Genomic DNA, 17663 nt, shown 5'->3' with positions numbered 1-17663 from the left:
AGAACAAAGCGTGGCCAGCAGCCTGTTCCAAGTAGCCATCTTGAAGCATTTATTCCTCAACATGGCGGCGAAGGATGTGCATTGTGGCCAGGGAGCCACTTACTTGAGCTGCTGTGTCACACAAACATTTACAAGGGCAACTAATTAGCAGTCACTTCACACGTGTTTTTATCCACACATGTACTATGCTGCCACAAACACAACACACCCACACACAGGTTGTTTGTTAGGCAACAGCTTTTTCTTACACTTTACGTGGAACAATTATCATAAGGTGTTGGATTTGGATTGCATAGCATATTTTCAATTAAAAGGAGAAAATAATGCTAAATTTGAACATTTAAATAACATGCCTGCTACTGTGCTCTGAACTGTACTAGTGACAAGTTTGACAACGCTGACAAACGCTTCCCATAAAAATAATTTTGAAATGAAAGAATTGGACTTCAGTTGGACAACAAAAAGGTCACTTTTCAAAGTGACTTTCTGAATAAAATGTATACATTCTCTGCTTCTGAATTGATTGTAGTACTACAACATAAGATTAGACAATTGCAATAAGAATAAAATATCAAAAATATTTGTGAATTCTAAATGTATATACTGTATAACAATTAAGCTGTTTATCTTAAAGCTGAACTAGTTCTGCACCTGTTCCCAAAGGGAGATATTTAAGCTAAATTTAGAGTTCACAGAGAAATATCTGCCACTTGTCCATAACCTTTTTCAGGCTTCAAGTTAGTTTTAACGACTGGATGCCTGTCAAGGACATTGAGTATAGCCTATTGTTATAAATGTCCAAGTGAATTCCATTCTTCTTAGTGTTACAAACTGCACCTTGACTTTGTATACAAAACAATCCGCTTAGTTTTGTGTATCCCTAAATGAGTTATGACTTCTGTCTTTACTGCCTCTTACTTGCCTGATAGATCTCATGTTTCTTGTGAAGGGATTATTGTCTTTCCCGCTGTAAATGTCAATGATAGAAAATGTATGTGTTGTACAGTAGCCTTTGTATAGCAACCCAGTCTGTAGATACTGTAGATGTGGTTTCGTAGCCGTAGTAACCTGTTTTCTAATAGAATCTTCTCTCTCTTTCTCTTCACCCTTCCCAATCTTTTCCCTGTCACGATCTTTCTCCTCGTCCTCCTCATTTCCGTTTGTCGTCCTGCTCCGCCATTTTGTAACTCATTAACACCACCTCTGATCCACCTTACCACGCCTCTCTCTGTTGTTTGTTTTTAATTTGAAACCCATTTTAATTTTGTGTTACGTGTGCGTGCGGGTTAACTGCTGGCATGCAGACCCCATAGACCCCGATGTTGATCTGTATGAACTCTTCCATGCTCCATACACCCCAGTACCAGACCCCACCCCCATGCTGCCGCCCGTGGGTGTTCAGGCCTCTGTGCTGAGCCATGACACCATCAAGGTGACCTGGGCTGACAACTCCTTGCCCAAGAACCAAAAGATCACAGATGCCCGCTACTACACGGTGCGCTGGAAGACCAACATCCCTGCCAACACAAAGATGAAGGTAAGGCCTATCTTTTCTTTTCTTTTCCTTTTTCCCCCTTTTTTTAAGACACACAGCACACATGGGGAGAAAATTGAGTGAAGGCAGAGAGGGAGGAAAAACATGCAACAAATATCACCACCCGGAATGCCACACTTTCTGTTCAGTCTCTCGCACGCACGCACACACACGTGCATGCACGCACACGCACACACACACACGCTTTTTCTCTCTTAAAATTTTGAATTGAAAAGGTATTAAATTAATTTATTGTTGAAGCTCACTCTCCCGTTCAGTTTTAGGTCAGCACTTTTACGCTCTGAACGACTCGTTTAAATTCACTTTGGTGCAGTATACTCTATAATACGGCTCACATCAGTCCAGCCTAATCGTAACTTGATACTACACATTTATTCAGTTCTGTTCTGCTTCCTGCGCCATTCACTGCCACAGTATGATCTCTGTAAATCCCCTCAGGCTTATACCTATACCAGAGAACTGTATTGATGTTCCGTAAGTAGAAATAGCACAAAATAAATCATGTACAATAGCATGTTGATGATTGATACTACTGTGTGCATGCGTGTGTGCGTGCGTGCATGTGTGGCCAGTAATCTACTTGACCTTTATAATGCAATAATACACTAGTCACTCAAACACTGGTATACAATGTGTATAAAAGGATAACAATCCCACTGTCTTTTGTTAAAGGTATATTCAGTGATTTCACTCAAAAAACCTTAGGTTTCGTTTTTGGCTGTGGGACCCAGCCTTTCGTCCAATCAGGATAGAGAGTAAAAAACGAAACCTAAGGTTTTTTTACCCCCAGGGGTTAACTGGGGACAGGGAGGAACTCCTTATATGGTCAGCACACGCTATAGTAGGGAGGATTATCACAACAAAACAAAAAAATAAGTGATATTTGAATTAAGTGAAATCACTGAATATACCTTTAACTCCTTTGTAGCCATGCCCAAGATACCGAGATTAATTTAATGCGCGGCTGCACTAATAACTTTGAGAGGAAGGATGGATGGGAAGGATCAACATATGGAATGTCAGAACAGGTTCTGACATATATCCATATATGGAGATCTAAGGGTTTGAGGTTTGAGGTCAGATGTATAGTTGCTGGCCAATATTGATAATAATAATAATAATAATACAACTTTATTTGTATAGCACCTTTCATGACATCAAATGCAGCTCAAAGTGCTTTACAGAACAATGGAGAATAAAAGAAAAGCAAGGCAACGACATTAAAAAACAAGCAGTAATGCAATACAGTGAGGACATGAATAACAAAAAAATATAAGATCACTTAAAAGCAATGTTGTAGAAGTGGGTCTTGAGCTGAGCTTTAAAAATGTCTACAGAGGCTGCCTGACGAAGGTACAGTGGGTGATGACATCAGGGATCTCCATATATGGGCTTAATTGCGACAGCAGGTCGCATTTACTATGACATCTCCATCCCTGATGATGTCACGTGATGTCACAAGACCTGGGCACTATATGGGGGCATTCCCATGTATGGGTATTTTGAGTGACTGACTGATGGGAACGATTTCATAGTAAATGCAACCTGAGGTTGCAAAAATCTGTGTGATTTTAGAAAGAGTCGGAGCATGTAGTAGTACTATCTTCACTGTTTAACTACTGCCAGAACCGCTGAGATATCTCGGCAAAATCACCTCAACACAATTTATTTAACCTGACAGCCCGTATTGTTTTTCCACGACCCTCTTGATTAAGTTGATAGTTTCCTACATTTTGTGGTATTACGAGCCGGATACAGGCAATCACTTCAGCCTGAGATGCCGAGACCAGAGAGATTCTACCTTGAGGAGATCAGGGGCGCCGCACTTGCTATCCTAATCAGGCACCGAAGCATGAGCAAGTGCTCAACTCAATTGATTTCCTGTTCTCTGAATCAGGACAGATTGAACAGAACACAAGAAATGCACATAGTATTTTGGGAAACCAAAGGCCTCATTTAAACAACTGTATGGGGGTATCTGTATATCTGTATCTGTATATGTGTATCTGTATTATTATTATTATTTAGTCAAAGCTCTTATTACTTTATCGGTTAAATGTTGATAAAACCCATAGACAGAATTAACCAACTAACCACAGATCTTTAACCTCACAACGTGCCGCGACATGTCCTTGTAGATGGGCTATTTTGACTACTTTTGACGACAAAGTAGCAAAAACAGTTTTTGTTGTTTGAGGTTGTATCGATGCTCATTGGCCATTTCTAGAAATCTCAAGTTTGTGAAATTATCTGAGAGCAGCAAATGGATATCATCATCATCATCATACTATAATTCAGTCAATATCTGTCCGAATAATTCAGTCAATGTCTGTCTGAATGTCTGTCTGTCTGTCACTGCCGTAGCTCCTCACCGCCTGCACCAATCACTCCCACTTTTCACACAGGCATTGACCATAATAATATGGAGGGCGTAACGAAGCCCTTTTTTCGATTCAACACATTAATGATTAATAATTAATTTATTAGTGAATAAAAAATGTGAAAACGCACCCATGTTGCAGTACACCCCACGGCCACAAGGGGGGGCAATATCTCACAACGGGTAAGGGCTAGTTCTATTAACTGACCTGACAGACCTGCAATGCTTCAGCTGCAGGTCCAGCGGCAGTGCATTATGTAGATGCAGGCGCAGAAACTTCTGGCCCATACAAAAGCATCTGATCTGAGCCCTGAAGCTCAACAACATACATTCCATTCACTATACAAATACAGGATAGTAAATGGGATGTGTGTATTGTGCAACGGAGGGATGATTAATTATTCATCAAGGACAAGACAAAACGGAGTGGTGGAAAGAGTCTAAAGACGTGACCCTGCATTCTGAATATACTCGGTTCACTACAGAAACTCACCATTCTGCATGTGGTGCCCAAATGGTCTTGAGTGAGATGATCTAACAAACAATGAAGTTGCAAAGACATTGAATGTGCCCTGCCCTGCTTGGACAGATTAATTTGGTTGATTTTCTGTCTAGCAACATTAATCAATTGGGTCTGCATGCTCTACACTTAATTTATGACAACTGAATTACTGGTTTGTTTTTGAAAACAATTGTACCTATGGAGGTACTGTATCATTATGGTCCATAATTTATGGAGATTCTAGAGATCATCCATCATGCACTATTTAATCATGTTATTGTTGCCTAATGAAGTTAGTTGTGACACACTATATGCTTCAAAATCCTGAGTGTTAATTCTGAGAGTGTAAAAAGGGACCCTACAAGTGTATCGTCTTAAAAGCATCACCAACCATCTTTTGAGTTTTTGGTGCTCACCTTGATGTTGGCTTTCTTCAAATTCTTACATCAGCTCTTAGAAGCAGTCATAGAGAAACAGACTCATGGATTATTCACGACGAGGCTTCTCTCAGACACACTGGCTGATTCTAAAGAGCAGAGTTCCTTTCCTATGACCTCTGGTTGACATCCCCCTGATGGAGAGTTAGTACGTTGTTGTCACAGCACACACAGTCATGGAGAGAATTGACTGAGACCAGTAACTTGCCTCTTCTACTTTTCCCGCTAGCTAGCTAAAGCAAACCCTATTTTTGGTGTCAGGCGTCCATGCTTGCCAAGCTCAGGGAAAGGGATATAAAAAAAAAAGTTCTGTAACTCTGAAATGTAAGTCTGTTAAGCTAGTTTGAAGTTTGATATAATATCCATATAAAGGACATCCCTGCTGGTTTTAAGTATTGTGGGCATGCTCTGTTGTGGATGTGGGGCACTGGCGGTTAAGCCAATTGGCATCAAAACATTTACTGGAACCTCCCCGGTTCAATTCCTGGCTTGGGACCCATGTTACTTGTTATCATCTGTCCTTCGTACTTTTCTGTCCTAGTTAAAATCTGTAGGCCCTTACAAATATTTCCGTGCTTCAATCTCAACCCAATTGTTTTAACTCAAATCTTGCAGTCCCTGGGTTGGCGGCAAAGGTCTGATCACCACTGCACTGATAATAGCAACATAGGTTTTTCTGAAAACTGTTAGGATTTAGAAGACAGAATCTGCCTCAGGTCTTAATTTTACGCTGGTCCTCTATTTGAGATTCATGCTAATTTGTAATGGGAGTTAAAACACACATCCTGACGATAAGATCTCAGGTGCATGATGGACAGAAGAACAGTCTAAAGTAGAATAGAATGCTGCACACTGGATTATGCTCCCATAGTTAATCCCATAGTGATTGGAATGATTTACCACCAAGGTGTGTGACGTTTTATTTTTCAAGCTTCCCCAGAGTCGGAACGTCACCTTGGTGGTAAATCATTATTATTACTATGGGAGCATGATTCAGTGACTTTATTTCTTTGTTTTAGAATGTGTACCTGACAGTGTGTCTTTGTGGCACACAACATATTTCTCAGAACAGATGGTGAGCAGCATCTTTATGCAAAGGTTTTGGTTCCACTCAGTGGCCAAATTGTGTACTGTACCATTGCATTTTATGTGTGTGTCGTTGACAAACTACAGCGAAAAATGTTTGTCGATTACCTATGAAAACTAAATAAAACTAAATCAAAACTAAGCTATTATGACTAAAACTAAGACTAAATATATTAATAATGTTTTTTTAAATACTATTGGAGAAAGATCCAGTAGAACTAAAAGACAAGTTATTTTATGTTTGCTTGCACTCGGTTGATGATCTACAAGCTCACAACATCGAAGTCACTGTGATACATTCATTGTGATCTTGTAGATCAGTTATTTTCAGCATGGAACAAAGTGTAAATTGAGGCATTACGATGCCATCAAGACCCAGCACAATTCATTTTTGTAGACACAATCAACTGTAGATTTAGTCTACTAAAATCGTATGATATTTAGTCGACTAAAACTAAAACATTTCAGATGACTAAAGCTGAATGAAAATGTATTCAAAAGTGTGTGTGTGTGTGTGTGTGTGTGTGTGTGTGTGTGTGTGTGTGTGTGTGTGTGTGTGTGTCTGTGTGTCTGTGTGTCCGTCCGTCCGTCCAGACGGCCAATACCACCAGCCTGAGCTACATGGTGACGGGACTGAAGCCTAACACGTTGTATGAGTTCTCGGTCATGGTGACCAAGGGCCGACGTCTCAGCACCTGGAGCATGACAGCCCAGGGCACCACCTTTGAGAACAGTAGGAACACTGTACCCCCCCCCCCCTACCCACATACACAATAAATACACACAGCATATATGTATACTTTCTCACAGACGAACAAAATATAGACGAACACATATATGTTCTGTATATACTGTACACAAAGCACTTTTCCACCTCATGGTGTCTACTTGACTCCACCAGGGAATATTTCCACTGCTGATATTGCCCTCTTAAAACACCTCAATATGAGAGAGGATTCTGAGAAAAATGCCTTTTAAGATCGCTGTTGTCACAGAGGTCTATGGCCGCGGATCTTGGTCATGATTGTTTACCACTAGCTATATAGGTAGCAACCCAATACTAATGTATGTAGCATTGACCGTGATCTATCATAAAACACTATAAAGACCATAGGACATCTATGTCTTAGGCACAGAAGCGTTGGATTTGATAGGACATAAATTTATGTCTTCAGGCTTAAGACGTAAATGTATGTCCTATCAAATCTGCTTAAGACTTAAGCAGTTAATGTGCGCCACCCCTTACCCCTTATCCCACTTAAACCATTTTTTAATAGTTCAACTAGCCATCGACACGTTGTGAGCTTGTAGATCAGCTATTTGAACTATTTTAAAATGTTTTAAAATAGTAGAAAATGGCAAATAAGTTTAGGGATAAGGGGTAAGGGATCATGTATTGCGATGTCAATGTGACGAAGAAGATGAATTATTGAATTTGAACACATTGTCATAAATTACTTTTGAACAAAGAGAAGACGGATTGTATTCGAAAGCTTATGTAAAGTAATTTGTTTTATGATGCATGGCATCTAGCCACGTAGCTCAACTTGGCACACGTCTTGCCATCGTTTGAATTTGTACTAAATACAGGGACAGCCATATAGTGGTAGCAGTTTTGACCTGTTGTCAATATAATGTCCTGACGCCATTATCCCTCCACCACCCCAAACTAGCCCCCAGCTCTGCCCCCAAAGATGTGACAGTGGTGAGCAAGGAGAGCAAGCCTCGCACCATCATTGTGAACTGGCAACCGCCCTCTGAAGCCAACGGCAAGATCACTGGTCAGTTTATTTCTATGTATTTATTATGTATTATACACATGTATCACTGTTCAGTTTATTTCTATTCTATTTATTTTGTATATGTATTTCTTTCTTTCTCTTAAAAGGACAGTCCTGAGGAGAGTTTTCATTACATAACATTTAATTATATTTCTTTGTAATACCAAGTCTAAAGAAGACTAAGAAATGTATTTTATAAGTGTCCTTTTGTCCCCAGGCCCCCGCTACAACAATGCCTTGTGTAGGCTACATTATTATTACTTATGAATGTATTTTTGTCCCCGCAGGCTACATTATCTACTACAGTACGGATGTCAACGCGGAGGTCCACGACTGGGTTATTGAACCAGTGGTCGGCAACCGTCTGACACACCAGATCCAGGAACTCACGCTGGACACCACCTATTACTTTAAGATCCAAGCCCGCAACTCCAAGGGCATGGGCCCCATGTCTGAGGCTGTGCAGTTCCGCACTCCCAAGAGTAAGTTGGCCCAAGCGTGGCCCAAATCCTGAGGGAGAATAGTACACCTATCGCCCCGAACCCACCAGATGCGCATGCGCACATGTATGCGTTTTATTGTGGTTGACAGTTCTCACCAGCAGCTTTTTCAGAGCACATTTGTCACTGCGCAAAAAGCAGTCAGTGTGAGAAATTGTCATGCTATCCTATCATCCTATCATTATTATTCACATAACTGGTTACTTTTCTCTAAGGTCTCAAAGCCTGTATCAACAGAATACCGGTATGTCAATATGTCAAAGACAAGGGAAAGTCTTACTGGAACACCATCCCCTGCTTTTGGACATTCAGTTCATAATTTTTTTAACCCATTAACCATTATTTTATACTTTAGCTATTGAAAGATAGCAGATATACTGTACAAGCTCATTTGTAGAGCTTGTGAAAAATCGTGAAAATGTGGTGCAAATCTTTGAATATATATTATTTCACAGTGAACGTTTTTAACTCAAATATTTGCTTCTGGGGGGGGTCGCTGGCACAACATATTTTCAGATGGGGGGTCCGCGGCCCAAATACAGATAATTCTGGAGGTCCTTGACATGAAAAGGTTTTGAGCACCACTGAGACGTTTTTCAGAAAACTGATTTCGAAGACATCTCGTAGAATCTGGACTTAATCGTTTAACTTGATCCATCCCACATTGGTCATTGTCTAGGTATTAATATTCGGGTGATATGATGCAGATATTGTGTATCTTGACTGTATAATGTATTCCTATATAAATACACGTGGGCAATTCTTAATGCTGAAAAATCTTACTTCACGTGCGCAAGTGGAGCGTTCATGCGTGGCCAGCGGAAAACTGCTGTATTCATTAACATGTGAGCGGAAGTGAAGCAGCGTTTGTGTGCTTGTGGTAACGCATCTGGTGGGTTCGGGGCATCAAGGAGAATGACTCCTTATTGCCATTTCACAAAAACCTCATTAGATTTTAACAAATGTGTACCTCCCTGTGATTTACTGATCTAAGCCAATATCACAGTGAACGTAGTGTGCTTTGCGGAAGACTAGTGTGTGAAAAATCACACCCGTGTGAAGTGAGGGGCGTGATGTAATGGTGATGTAAAACAAACAGTGCCAACACAAACATTAAATGCCATTAACAATAAAGAGACAGGGGGCACGGTGGCACAGTTGGTAGTGCTGTCGCCTCACAGCTAGAAGGTCCTGGGTTCGATTCCCGCTCGGGACGCTGTGGGTGCGGGTGGCGTGTTTCCTCCTCCGCGTCATCAGTGCCCATACCTGAAGGCGGGGTTGGCGAAAGGGCCTTTCTGTGTGGAGTTTGCATGTTCTCCCCGTATCCCCTAGGGTAGGTACCCTCACAAAAAACATGCAGTAATCCTGGTCACTAAACTGCCTCCCCCTGGCCAGCCGGGGCGCCTGATGGAGGGGAAAGGAACTGGTTGGAATAACGTGTTCCTTCCACGCGCTACGTCCAACCAGGGAAACTCCCCCCTGTCAGGTGTAAAGGAGCAACTTGGACACTCAGGCATGAAGGAAGCATGAGTTCAAGTCCGTTGCTCTCCCCTTGTCCCCCATATATGGGGACTAGGTTGGTGGAGGGTGTGTAGAGCCCAGGATCACATTAGATGATTGACACAGGGGTGAAAAATGGGGTTACAAAATCGTGGGATAAAGAAATATATAAGGAAAAAAAAACAATAAAGACACAATATGACGTAAATGTTCCCTTCATAATAAAAAATAAAATAAAATAAATGTTCCCTTCATTGTCAATGGCGTTTTTAAAACAAACATTGAATTAACATTAAACCTGTATAGAGCGTCGCAGTCCCTCCCCCTTTCAGAACAACGAGTGGCCCAGGAAATGAATCGCAATGCATTTGTCCCATAGGCATTTCGTGCTTTATTTATTTAAAGACCTTTTAAGCGTCGTACGAAGCCAACTCTTGTCGTGACAAATCATGACAACACACAATATTTTGGGCCAAACAAAGAATTAGAAAGTAGAAAAAAACGGCAGGTTTTTTTGTTGTTTTTCTTCTTTGTAATTATTTGTTTGGTCCAAAATATTGTGTGTGTTGTCATGATTTGTCACGACAAGAGTTGGCTTCGTACGACGCTTAAAAGGTCTTTAAATAAATAAAGCACGAAATGCCTATGGGACAAATGCATTGCGATTCATTTCCTGGGCCACTCATTGTTCTGAAAGGGGGAGGGACTGCGACGCTCTATATAGGAGGGGATGGTGCCCCTCAAAAATACACACATAGTATTTATGCTCGTAGATGTATAACAGTTGTAACTGAGCTATATGATTCCCTAATACTGTAATGGAAGCATTTTGATTCAGTGGCATCCTTCCATCCTGAGGAAATATTCAAGGGAACTATGTTTCAAGGCTGCATGAAATTGATTTTTTTAATTGGTTGAGCTGCGCATTTTAATTCTTCTCTAGATGCTTTGCTGATAACATTCCCCATCCCCATATTGCTTTCTCTCTACGTGTCCCGTTTCTTCATTTGGGTCTCCCTTCTACTCTTTCTTTCCTCTGGTTTGCAGTGTTTGCACACTCTCACCAGTCTCTTAATTCTCAGTGGGTTTTGGTCTGTGCTGCCTCACTGCTCTGCTCTTCTCTGCTAACCAAGTTTTTGCTTTTTATGTTCTCTCCCTTCCTGCTCTTCTTTGGCCTGTTTAGCTGAGTCCTCTGACAAAATGGCTAATGACCAAGGTAAAGTCCCTCTCCTCCCCTGCTTCCCGGTTCACACCGATGAGAGTGTGTGTGTGTGTGTGTGTGTGTGTGTGTGTGTGTGTGTGTGTGTGTGTGTGTGTGTGTGTGTGTGTGTGTGTGTGTGTGTGTGTGTGTGTGTGTGTGTGTGTGTGTGTGTGTGTGTGTGTGTGTGTGTGTGTGTGTGTGTGTGTGCGTGCGTGTGCGTGCGCCCCCTCCCCTCTTCGATACTTTCATCTTCTGGGCTGATTTCAATTTGCAATGCATGACTTTTAAAACTAACTTTTGCTTTTAGAAATTAATTGACATTCTACAGAATGAAACTTACACAGAAGCAGAAAAGGTTGAATTGTGGTGTAAGCACTAGAGGAGAGATGAAAGGATGTGATGATGACATGTTTATTTGAAATGTTTTCCCTTCTCCTTTGCCAGCCTCCAATCTTCCAATGAAGCCAGGGAGCAACCAACCTCCTCCTGACACCTTTGGATCTGTGGGTAAGGTTTCTATGCTCAACATCAACATGACTGCTTAGCTGGCACAGAATTCAAGGCAAGGCAAGACCTAACTCCAACTATTATCTGATTATGTTGCTCCAAAGAAAGCCTCACTCCCAGGAACTGCCCTCGTTGCTCAAATAGTATTCACTATTTGAATTTCTGCATGTTCATGTTTCTGTCTGTTTCTAGAAAGGGTTAGTTGGCTCCTGTTATCTGTTTCTACACAAAGATATGTGAGAGGGTACTGCCAGAATACCTGCTAAATTTCTATTAATAATATAAATATAATATTAATAACATTTGTACTAGCTGATAAATGATGAAAAATCGCAAGAAATCACATTTTAGGTTTTTATTTTATTCTCTTTGGTGTCCATGGATAAAGGTTAGCTTTAGATTAAATTGTTTGAAGCGATTGTTTTTGAAGTCACAAGTCGAAAGGTGAGGTGTGTAAAAGATGATAGTCATGAAGTCATATACTGTAGAGTATATAGTAAGAGTATAGAGTATGTAGTCATGTATTATTCTGCCGAAATGAACATGGGCAGGGTCTCAGAAACTACAAAATGCAACACAGACAATTTAGTTTTGCAACATAAAGCTTGGCTATAAAACTTCAAGTTCAAGTTCTGAAATTCAGGATTGAGATTTGTTTTCTTCTGCTTTTGTCCCTGAAAATTTCCCTCCATCCATTCTTCTCTCATTTCTCTTCCCTCACACTTAATCCAATCCAGGCAAGTCGGGGGTGGTGGGCAACGGAGAAAACAACATATTGGTCATCGTCATCATCATCTCAGTGGGAGCCTTCACCATCATAGTGGTGGTGGTAGGAGCCTTCCTCTGCACACGACGCACCACATCTCACCAGAAAAAGTAAGCTCTTGTTTAGATCTTGTATTCATTTATTACTGTTGTATGATCTATGCTTTTTACTTTAATGTTTTAATTTACTCTTAATCCTTGTTCTCTTTGTACCATTCAGACTGTACTTCAGTGAAACTTCTCTTTTCTTCTGTTCTCGACACTCGCCGTATTGCTTTAACTCTTACCATCAAACCCTTCACCCCACCAGGAAGCGAGCAGCCTCCAAGTCCTCAAATGGATCCCACAAGTACAAGGGCAACTCCAAGGACCTGAAGCCTCCTGACCTGTGGATCCACCATGAACGTCTGGAGCTCAAGCCCATGGACAAGTCTCCTGATCCCAACCCGGTCATGACGGATACGCCCATTCCTCGCACCTCGCAGGACATCACACCAGCTGACAGTGGCCTGGAAAACAATCCACACTTACAGCAGCGGCGCAACTCCTACCGTGGTCAGTGGTGGTGCCTCCACTGGCGCTTCTTATTTAGTCTGTGTCCACTGGACACCTGGTATATAAAACAAAACAAAAAACGCTGTTTTGTCATTGTTTTATGTGAAGGTAACGCCTTTTGACCCATCACAGGAACTGACCCAACTTGAATGCAGCGTTTATCAATGTCATTTCAATGCTTTGCCAAACAATAGGATGGCTGGGTTGTCCGGGTGGTGTAGGGCTAAAGACTGCTTCACAATAGAGCAGTATCAAAGGTCTGTGCTATGCTTGATGCTAATATTTAAACTTGGGAACAGGTCGAGCCTATAAATAGGTGCTGTAGGGCCGTTTTCACAGATGAGATATACATTGAGATTTGTTTGCTCTCCCTATTTTGGCCACTGAATCAGGGTCAGTACTGTAGAAATCAGTATGAACTGGTTTATATGTGATCATGCCTCTAAGATTATAGTGTTTATAGTGACATTTTCTGTGATTTTCATGCAAAACATTTCATGCTTTTCATAAATGAGTCTGAATTCCATTAACTGGTCATGCTGCAAGGGTACACGTTCACTCTACAGTATTACAATAAAGGTGAACACAAATGGGTATTCAAATAAGGTCAAAGAATGACATTCATCGGCTAAGCTCAGAACTATGCACCATCAGGGTGAAATAATCAATAACATGGCTCACAAAGAGAGCAGTTAGTAGCTCTTTCTGATTGGCTGGTTTCCACCGTACCTTTTAGGCCATGAATCAGAGGACAGCATGTCTACACTAGCAGGCCGGCGAGGGATGAGGCCTAAAATGATGATGCCATTTGACTCACAGCCTCCTCAGCGTAAGTGTGTGTGTGTGTGTGTGTGTGTGTGTGTGTGTGTGTGTGTGTGTGTGTGTGTGTGTGTGTGTGTGTGTGTGTGTGTGTGTGTGTGTGTGTGTGTGTGTGTGTGTGTGTGTGTGTGTGTGTGTGTGTGTGTGTGTGTGTGTGTGTGTGTGTGTGTGTGTGTGTGTGTGTGTGTGCACCTGTGCTTGCGTGCGTGTGTGTAACCTGAGTGGTTGGCGTTGTCTGCGGATGAGTGGGTTCCCCCACACCCTATAGCTAAATAGAAAACTATTGAATGTCCATGATTCAGCAGCTACTACATGTACTACATGGAGACAACAGAAATATTCAGTTAGTTCAGCAGTAAGCGGTTTCTTTTCATTTCACGTGTACAAACACATCCAATCTCTTTATAGCCTATTTGTGTTTATTTAAAATGAGAGGTAATGGGTTTAAAACTGCGTTTGCATGTACTGTATGTGCATTTGAACAGTCATGCTTTCCCACCCTTGGTCATAGCAGCTGGTTAAACATCTTGTCCTGTTTGTGTATTCATGTCCACGTACATCCACAGCTGTGATTAGTGCTCACCCCATCCATTCCCTTGATAACCATCACCACCATTATCATATGGGCAGCCTGGCATCACCGACACGCAGCTACCTCTACCATCAGGGCAGTGGGCATGCACGGCCTCATGCCTGCGCCACACCTCTCTCCCATCTAGACAGGGTGGATTCCACAGGTGAGACTGATGCTCCACTATGCTTAAAAACAGCAATAGTAAGTGGGGCTGGGCAATATATCGACATTATATCCATATCATGATATGAGACTAGAGATCATCTGGCTTTTTGAAAATCATTATATGGCATAACGCATAAGTGTTGTCTTTTCCTGGTTTTAAATACTCAAATCTTATTTTATTCTTCCAATACATTTTTTTTTTTTTTTTTAATAATGAATTCAATTTTTTTATATCATCACAATAAAAAAGCCTATGTGGTCAACAATATTATGATATTTGATTTAGTCCATATCACCCAGCCCTAATAGTAAGTTTTTGACACGGCCAAGTCTCCATTCATTCATTCATTCATTCATTCATTCATTCATTCATTCATTCATTCATTCATTCATTCATACATATATACAGACATGTGCTCCCATCTCATTGTACTACATGAACTAACCACAGCACTAACTCCCAAATCACTTGTTTATGCCCACCACTAATTTGCTCCTCTCAGGTTCATTACAAGTTATTTTGACACCAAACAAACGTGTAGAGATGCAATTGATCCCAGAACATCCAGGAGTGGCCAAGAAATGGAGTGAGGGCTAAACCTCGGGTTTGGATACTGACATTTTATAAATGTTTCTGTATTTATTCCATGAATTAATCTATTCACACAACTTCTGCAAGTCACTGTCAATACTAACTCATTGATGTCCTCAAGTCAACACCACATTTAGTGAGGCTTCAAAGTGTAATTAAGTTGCCACTTTCTCCCGTTAGTATGTTTCTTACAATGGTTGTGGTGTTGACCCGGGTTTGACTAAAATAAAGGCAAACATTGATCTCAAATACAGGAAATGAAATATTATTTGGGGAATGGGATCCTGCAATGGTGACGGAACTATTAAACTCAACCTGCACACTGTACTGTATTTTGTACTCAAGTATTGCTATAACGTGATTCATATATAGTCCAATATTTTTGATAGTTCACTAATAATTTAAGAATGAAATGCACATGGTCAACTGCAATGGTCAACTTCTTAAAATAATGGCCTACGTAATAATGTCTTGAGGATAATTACAATACATTTCTGCCTAAATCAGCTCTTTGTGACAACAGTAGTATAATGGCCTATGTAATGGCCATTTTATGTTATCTAAGTCAAAGACAATGGGCCCTATTTTTGTCACTGCCTTGCCCCTTTTTACCTTTTTTTTTTTTTTAATAGTTCAAATAGCCGATCTACAAGCTCACAACGTGTCAATGTAGTTTAAAAATATAAAAAAAATCAAAATAGTGCAAATAGGCAAAGACGTTTAGGGATAGGCAGTGATGAAAATGGAGCCAAATGTGTATTGGGCCAATGTTGAAGGAGTAACTGACTTACTCCACAAATAATCTGGCCTAAATCAGGTTTACAATAGCCCAAGTCAAAACTCCATTTGGCCTAAGTCATTTAATCCTTTTATGTTAAATAACTGACAGTGTTATTGCTTTCGGTGAAATCATTAAGAAATATCATATAGTTTTGGTTCTGTTGTTTCTGTTTAATGAAGAACTTAAAGTGTCATTATTTTAAGAAGATTACATAATAAAATCTCTGAATGCTTTTACACAAGGCTGTAGGAAACATGATGTGCTGTCCAGGTGGTGTAACCAACAATTCTACATGACAACATTTCAAAGTCTGTTCACTTTGTCAATACTAAACCGTTACATGTGTGAACTCATTTCCCCCCTCCCACCACCTTCTCATCCCTCTCTCCTCTCCAGAGTCTGTGAGGAATACTCCCAGTTCTGAGCCTCTTCCCCCAGCCCCAGTGTCCTCCCAGCCCTCCTGCCCCTCAGAGCTCCTGGCGGATCCCGAGGGCAGCTACCATGGCTCCAGCACCACAGAGGAGGACACCAGCTATGCCAGCAACCTGCCGCCCCATCGCCCAGCCCACCCACACGCCCACGCCCACCCACTGAAGAGCTTTGCTGTGCCCGCCATCCCTGCCACTGCTCACGCATGCTATGAGTCGCCTGCCCTTCCCAGCACCCCTTTGCTCACTCAGCCTGGTGAGAAGACAAGCACGTCACATACAGTGTAAAGTTCTCAGTTAAAGTTTTACAGTTTTACTCAGTTTTACAATGAAGAAGAGCTGGGTGGCACTCATGACTTGAGTTGGAATCTGGCAGGGGAGGGTGTTCTCTGTTGCCTCACTAGCAACTCCCACAGGTCAGTCTGGGCACCTGCTCAGCAAGTTGAAACACAATCAATTGATTGATAATCTATCTATAAATGCACCATGTCTCTGTACATCTGTCTGTACGTACGTGTGTACGGGCCGGCTGTAATAAGAGTGTGTGTGCAAAATGTGGCATCTGCCGGGTTAACGGTGCCAGGGATTAGCTGGTAACAGACGGACGGACGGACGCACGCACGCACACACAGACTCACACACGGACGGAGTGCAAGACATACTCTCTCCCCATGCCCTTGGCTTGGTGGAGGCACTGTAGGTACTGTATCTGGTACCTACCTAGTTATTTGATGTTCTTATTAGATAACATATGTTGACCAAAGGATTAGAAACTGAGACAACCTAGAAAGTTAGCATTCATTCCACTGTGGCTCCAGTTTCCGGGAACAGAGTGGCATTCCAGCGCACTGCCATTCCGACTACGTGGCTTCCGCGTGCGGTTAGGTTTAGGATCAGGGTTAGGGTTAGGGACAGGGTTAGTATTGAGCTTGTCTGAATGGTGGTGCGTCGGAATAGCAGGCTTTGGAATGCCGGTGTTTCAGCCCAGTTTCCATGGTAATCAAGCCTCTTGCACACATCCTACTGTATGTACTGGTGGTGTACGCCCCAATCATGCCTCTATTCATTAGAGGCTTGATTAGTGCGAGTACACAGCTGTCATTTGTTGACCGACTCCAACAAACAAAGTGGCCAGAGATGATGTGATTAAAATATAACATATGTGTGCGTGACTGTTCATCCCCAGGAGCCCCCTCTCACCCGCACGTCGTCAAGACGGCCTCCATTGGCACTCTAGGCAGGACACGTACACCCATGGCAGTTACTGTGCCAAATGCCCCTGATGTGCCAGAGACCAGCAAAATGCTGGAGGATGTTGACAGCGTGAGTATAATGTCCCCAACATTTGGCATCTGTAGTCGAGTACAAAGAAGCAATTGACTAAGATTGTGTATCTTTTACAAGGCTGATTTTCTCTGGCCATACTTGCAGTACTTCATCAAAAGTAATAATGATAGTTACTGGCATCTGTCAGTTGTGTCTTTTTGCCACTGTGATACCAAACACACATTCCAAATCCATGTCTATTTTATTTG

At 41.7% G+C, this 17663-nt stretch overlaps 1 protein-coding gene across 4 annotated transcripts in view; it reads left to right on the top strand.

The window, feature by feature from the left end:
• Positions 1-17663, top strand: part of neo1a (neogenin 1a) — a 193068-nt gene that overhangs the window by 172634 nt on the left and 2771 nt on the right. For all 4 annotated transcript variants that reach the window (XM_083759839.1, XM_083759838.1, XM_083759837.1 and 1 more), the window contains exons 17-27: positions 1362-1537; positions 6555-6693; positions 7634-7741; positions 8029-8223; positions 11387-11449; positions 12187-12325; positions 12525-12769; positions 13506-13598; positions 14155-14325; positions 16097-16384; positions 17315-17451. In XM_083759839.1, coding sequence (XP_083615965.1) covers positions 1362-1537; positions 6555-6693; positions 7634-7741; positions 8029-8223; positions 11387-11449; positions 12187-12325; positions 12525-12769; positions 13506-13598; positions 14155-14325; positions 16097-16384; positions 17315-17451 — 1754 coding nt within the window. The remainder of the gene's footprint in view (positions 1-1361; positions 1538-6554; positions 6694-7633; positions 7742-8028; positions 8224-11386; positions 11450-12186; positions 12326-12524; positions 12770-13505; positions 13599-14154; positions 14326-16096; positions 16385-17314; positions 17452-17663) is intronic.

This window comes from Protomyctophum parallelum, assembly GCF_964188405.1.
Source record: "Protomyctophum parallelum genome assembly, chromosome: 2".
NCBI classification, from domain to species: domain Eukaryota; kingdom Metazoa; phylum Chordata; class Actinopteri; order Myctophiformes; family Myctophidae; genus Protomyctophum; species Protomyctophum parallelum.
Note: the sequence above shows the minus strand (reverse complement) of the source record. Positions and strands in the feature narration are given on the sequence as shown.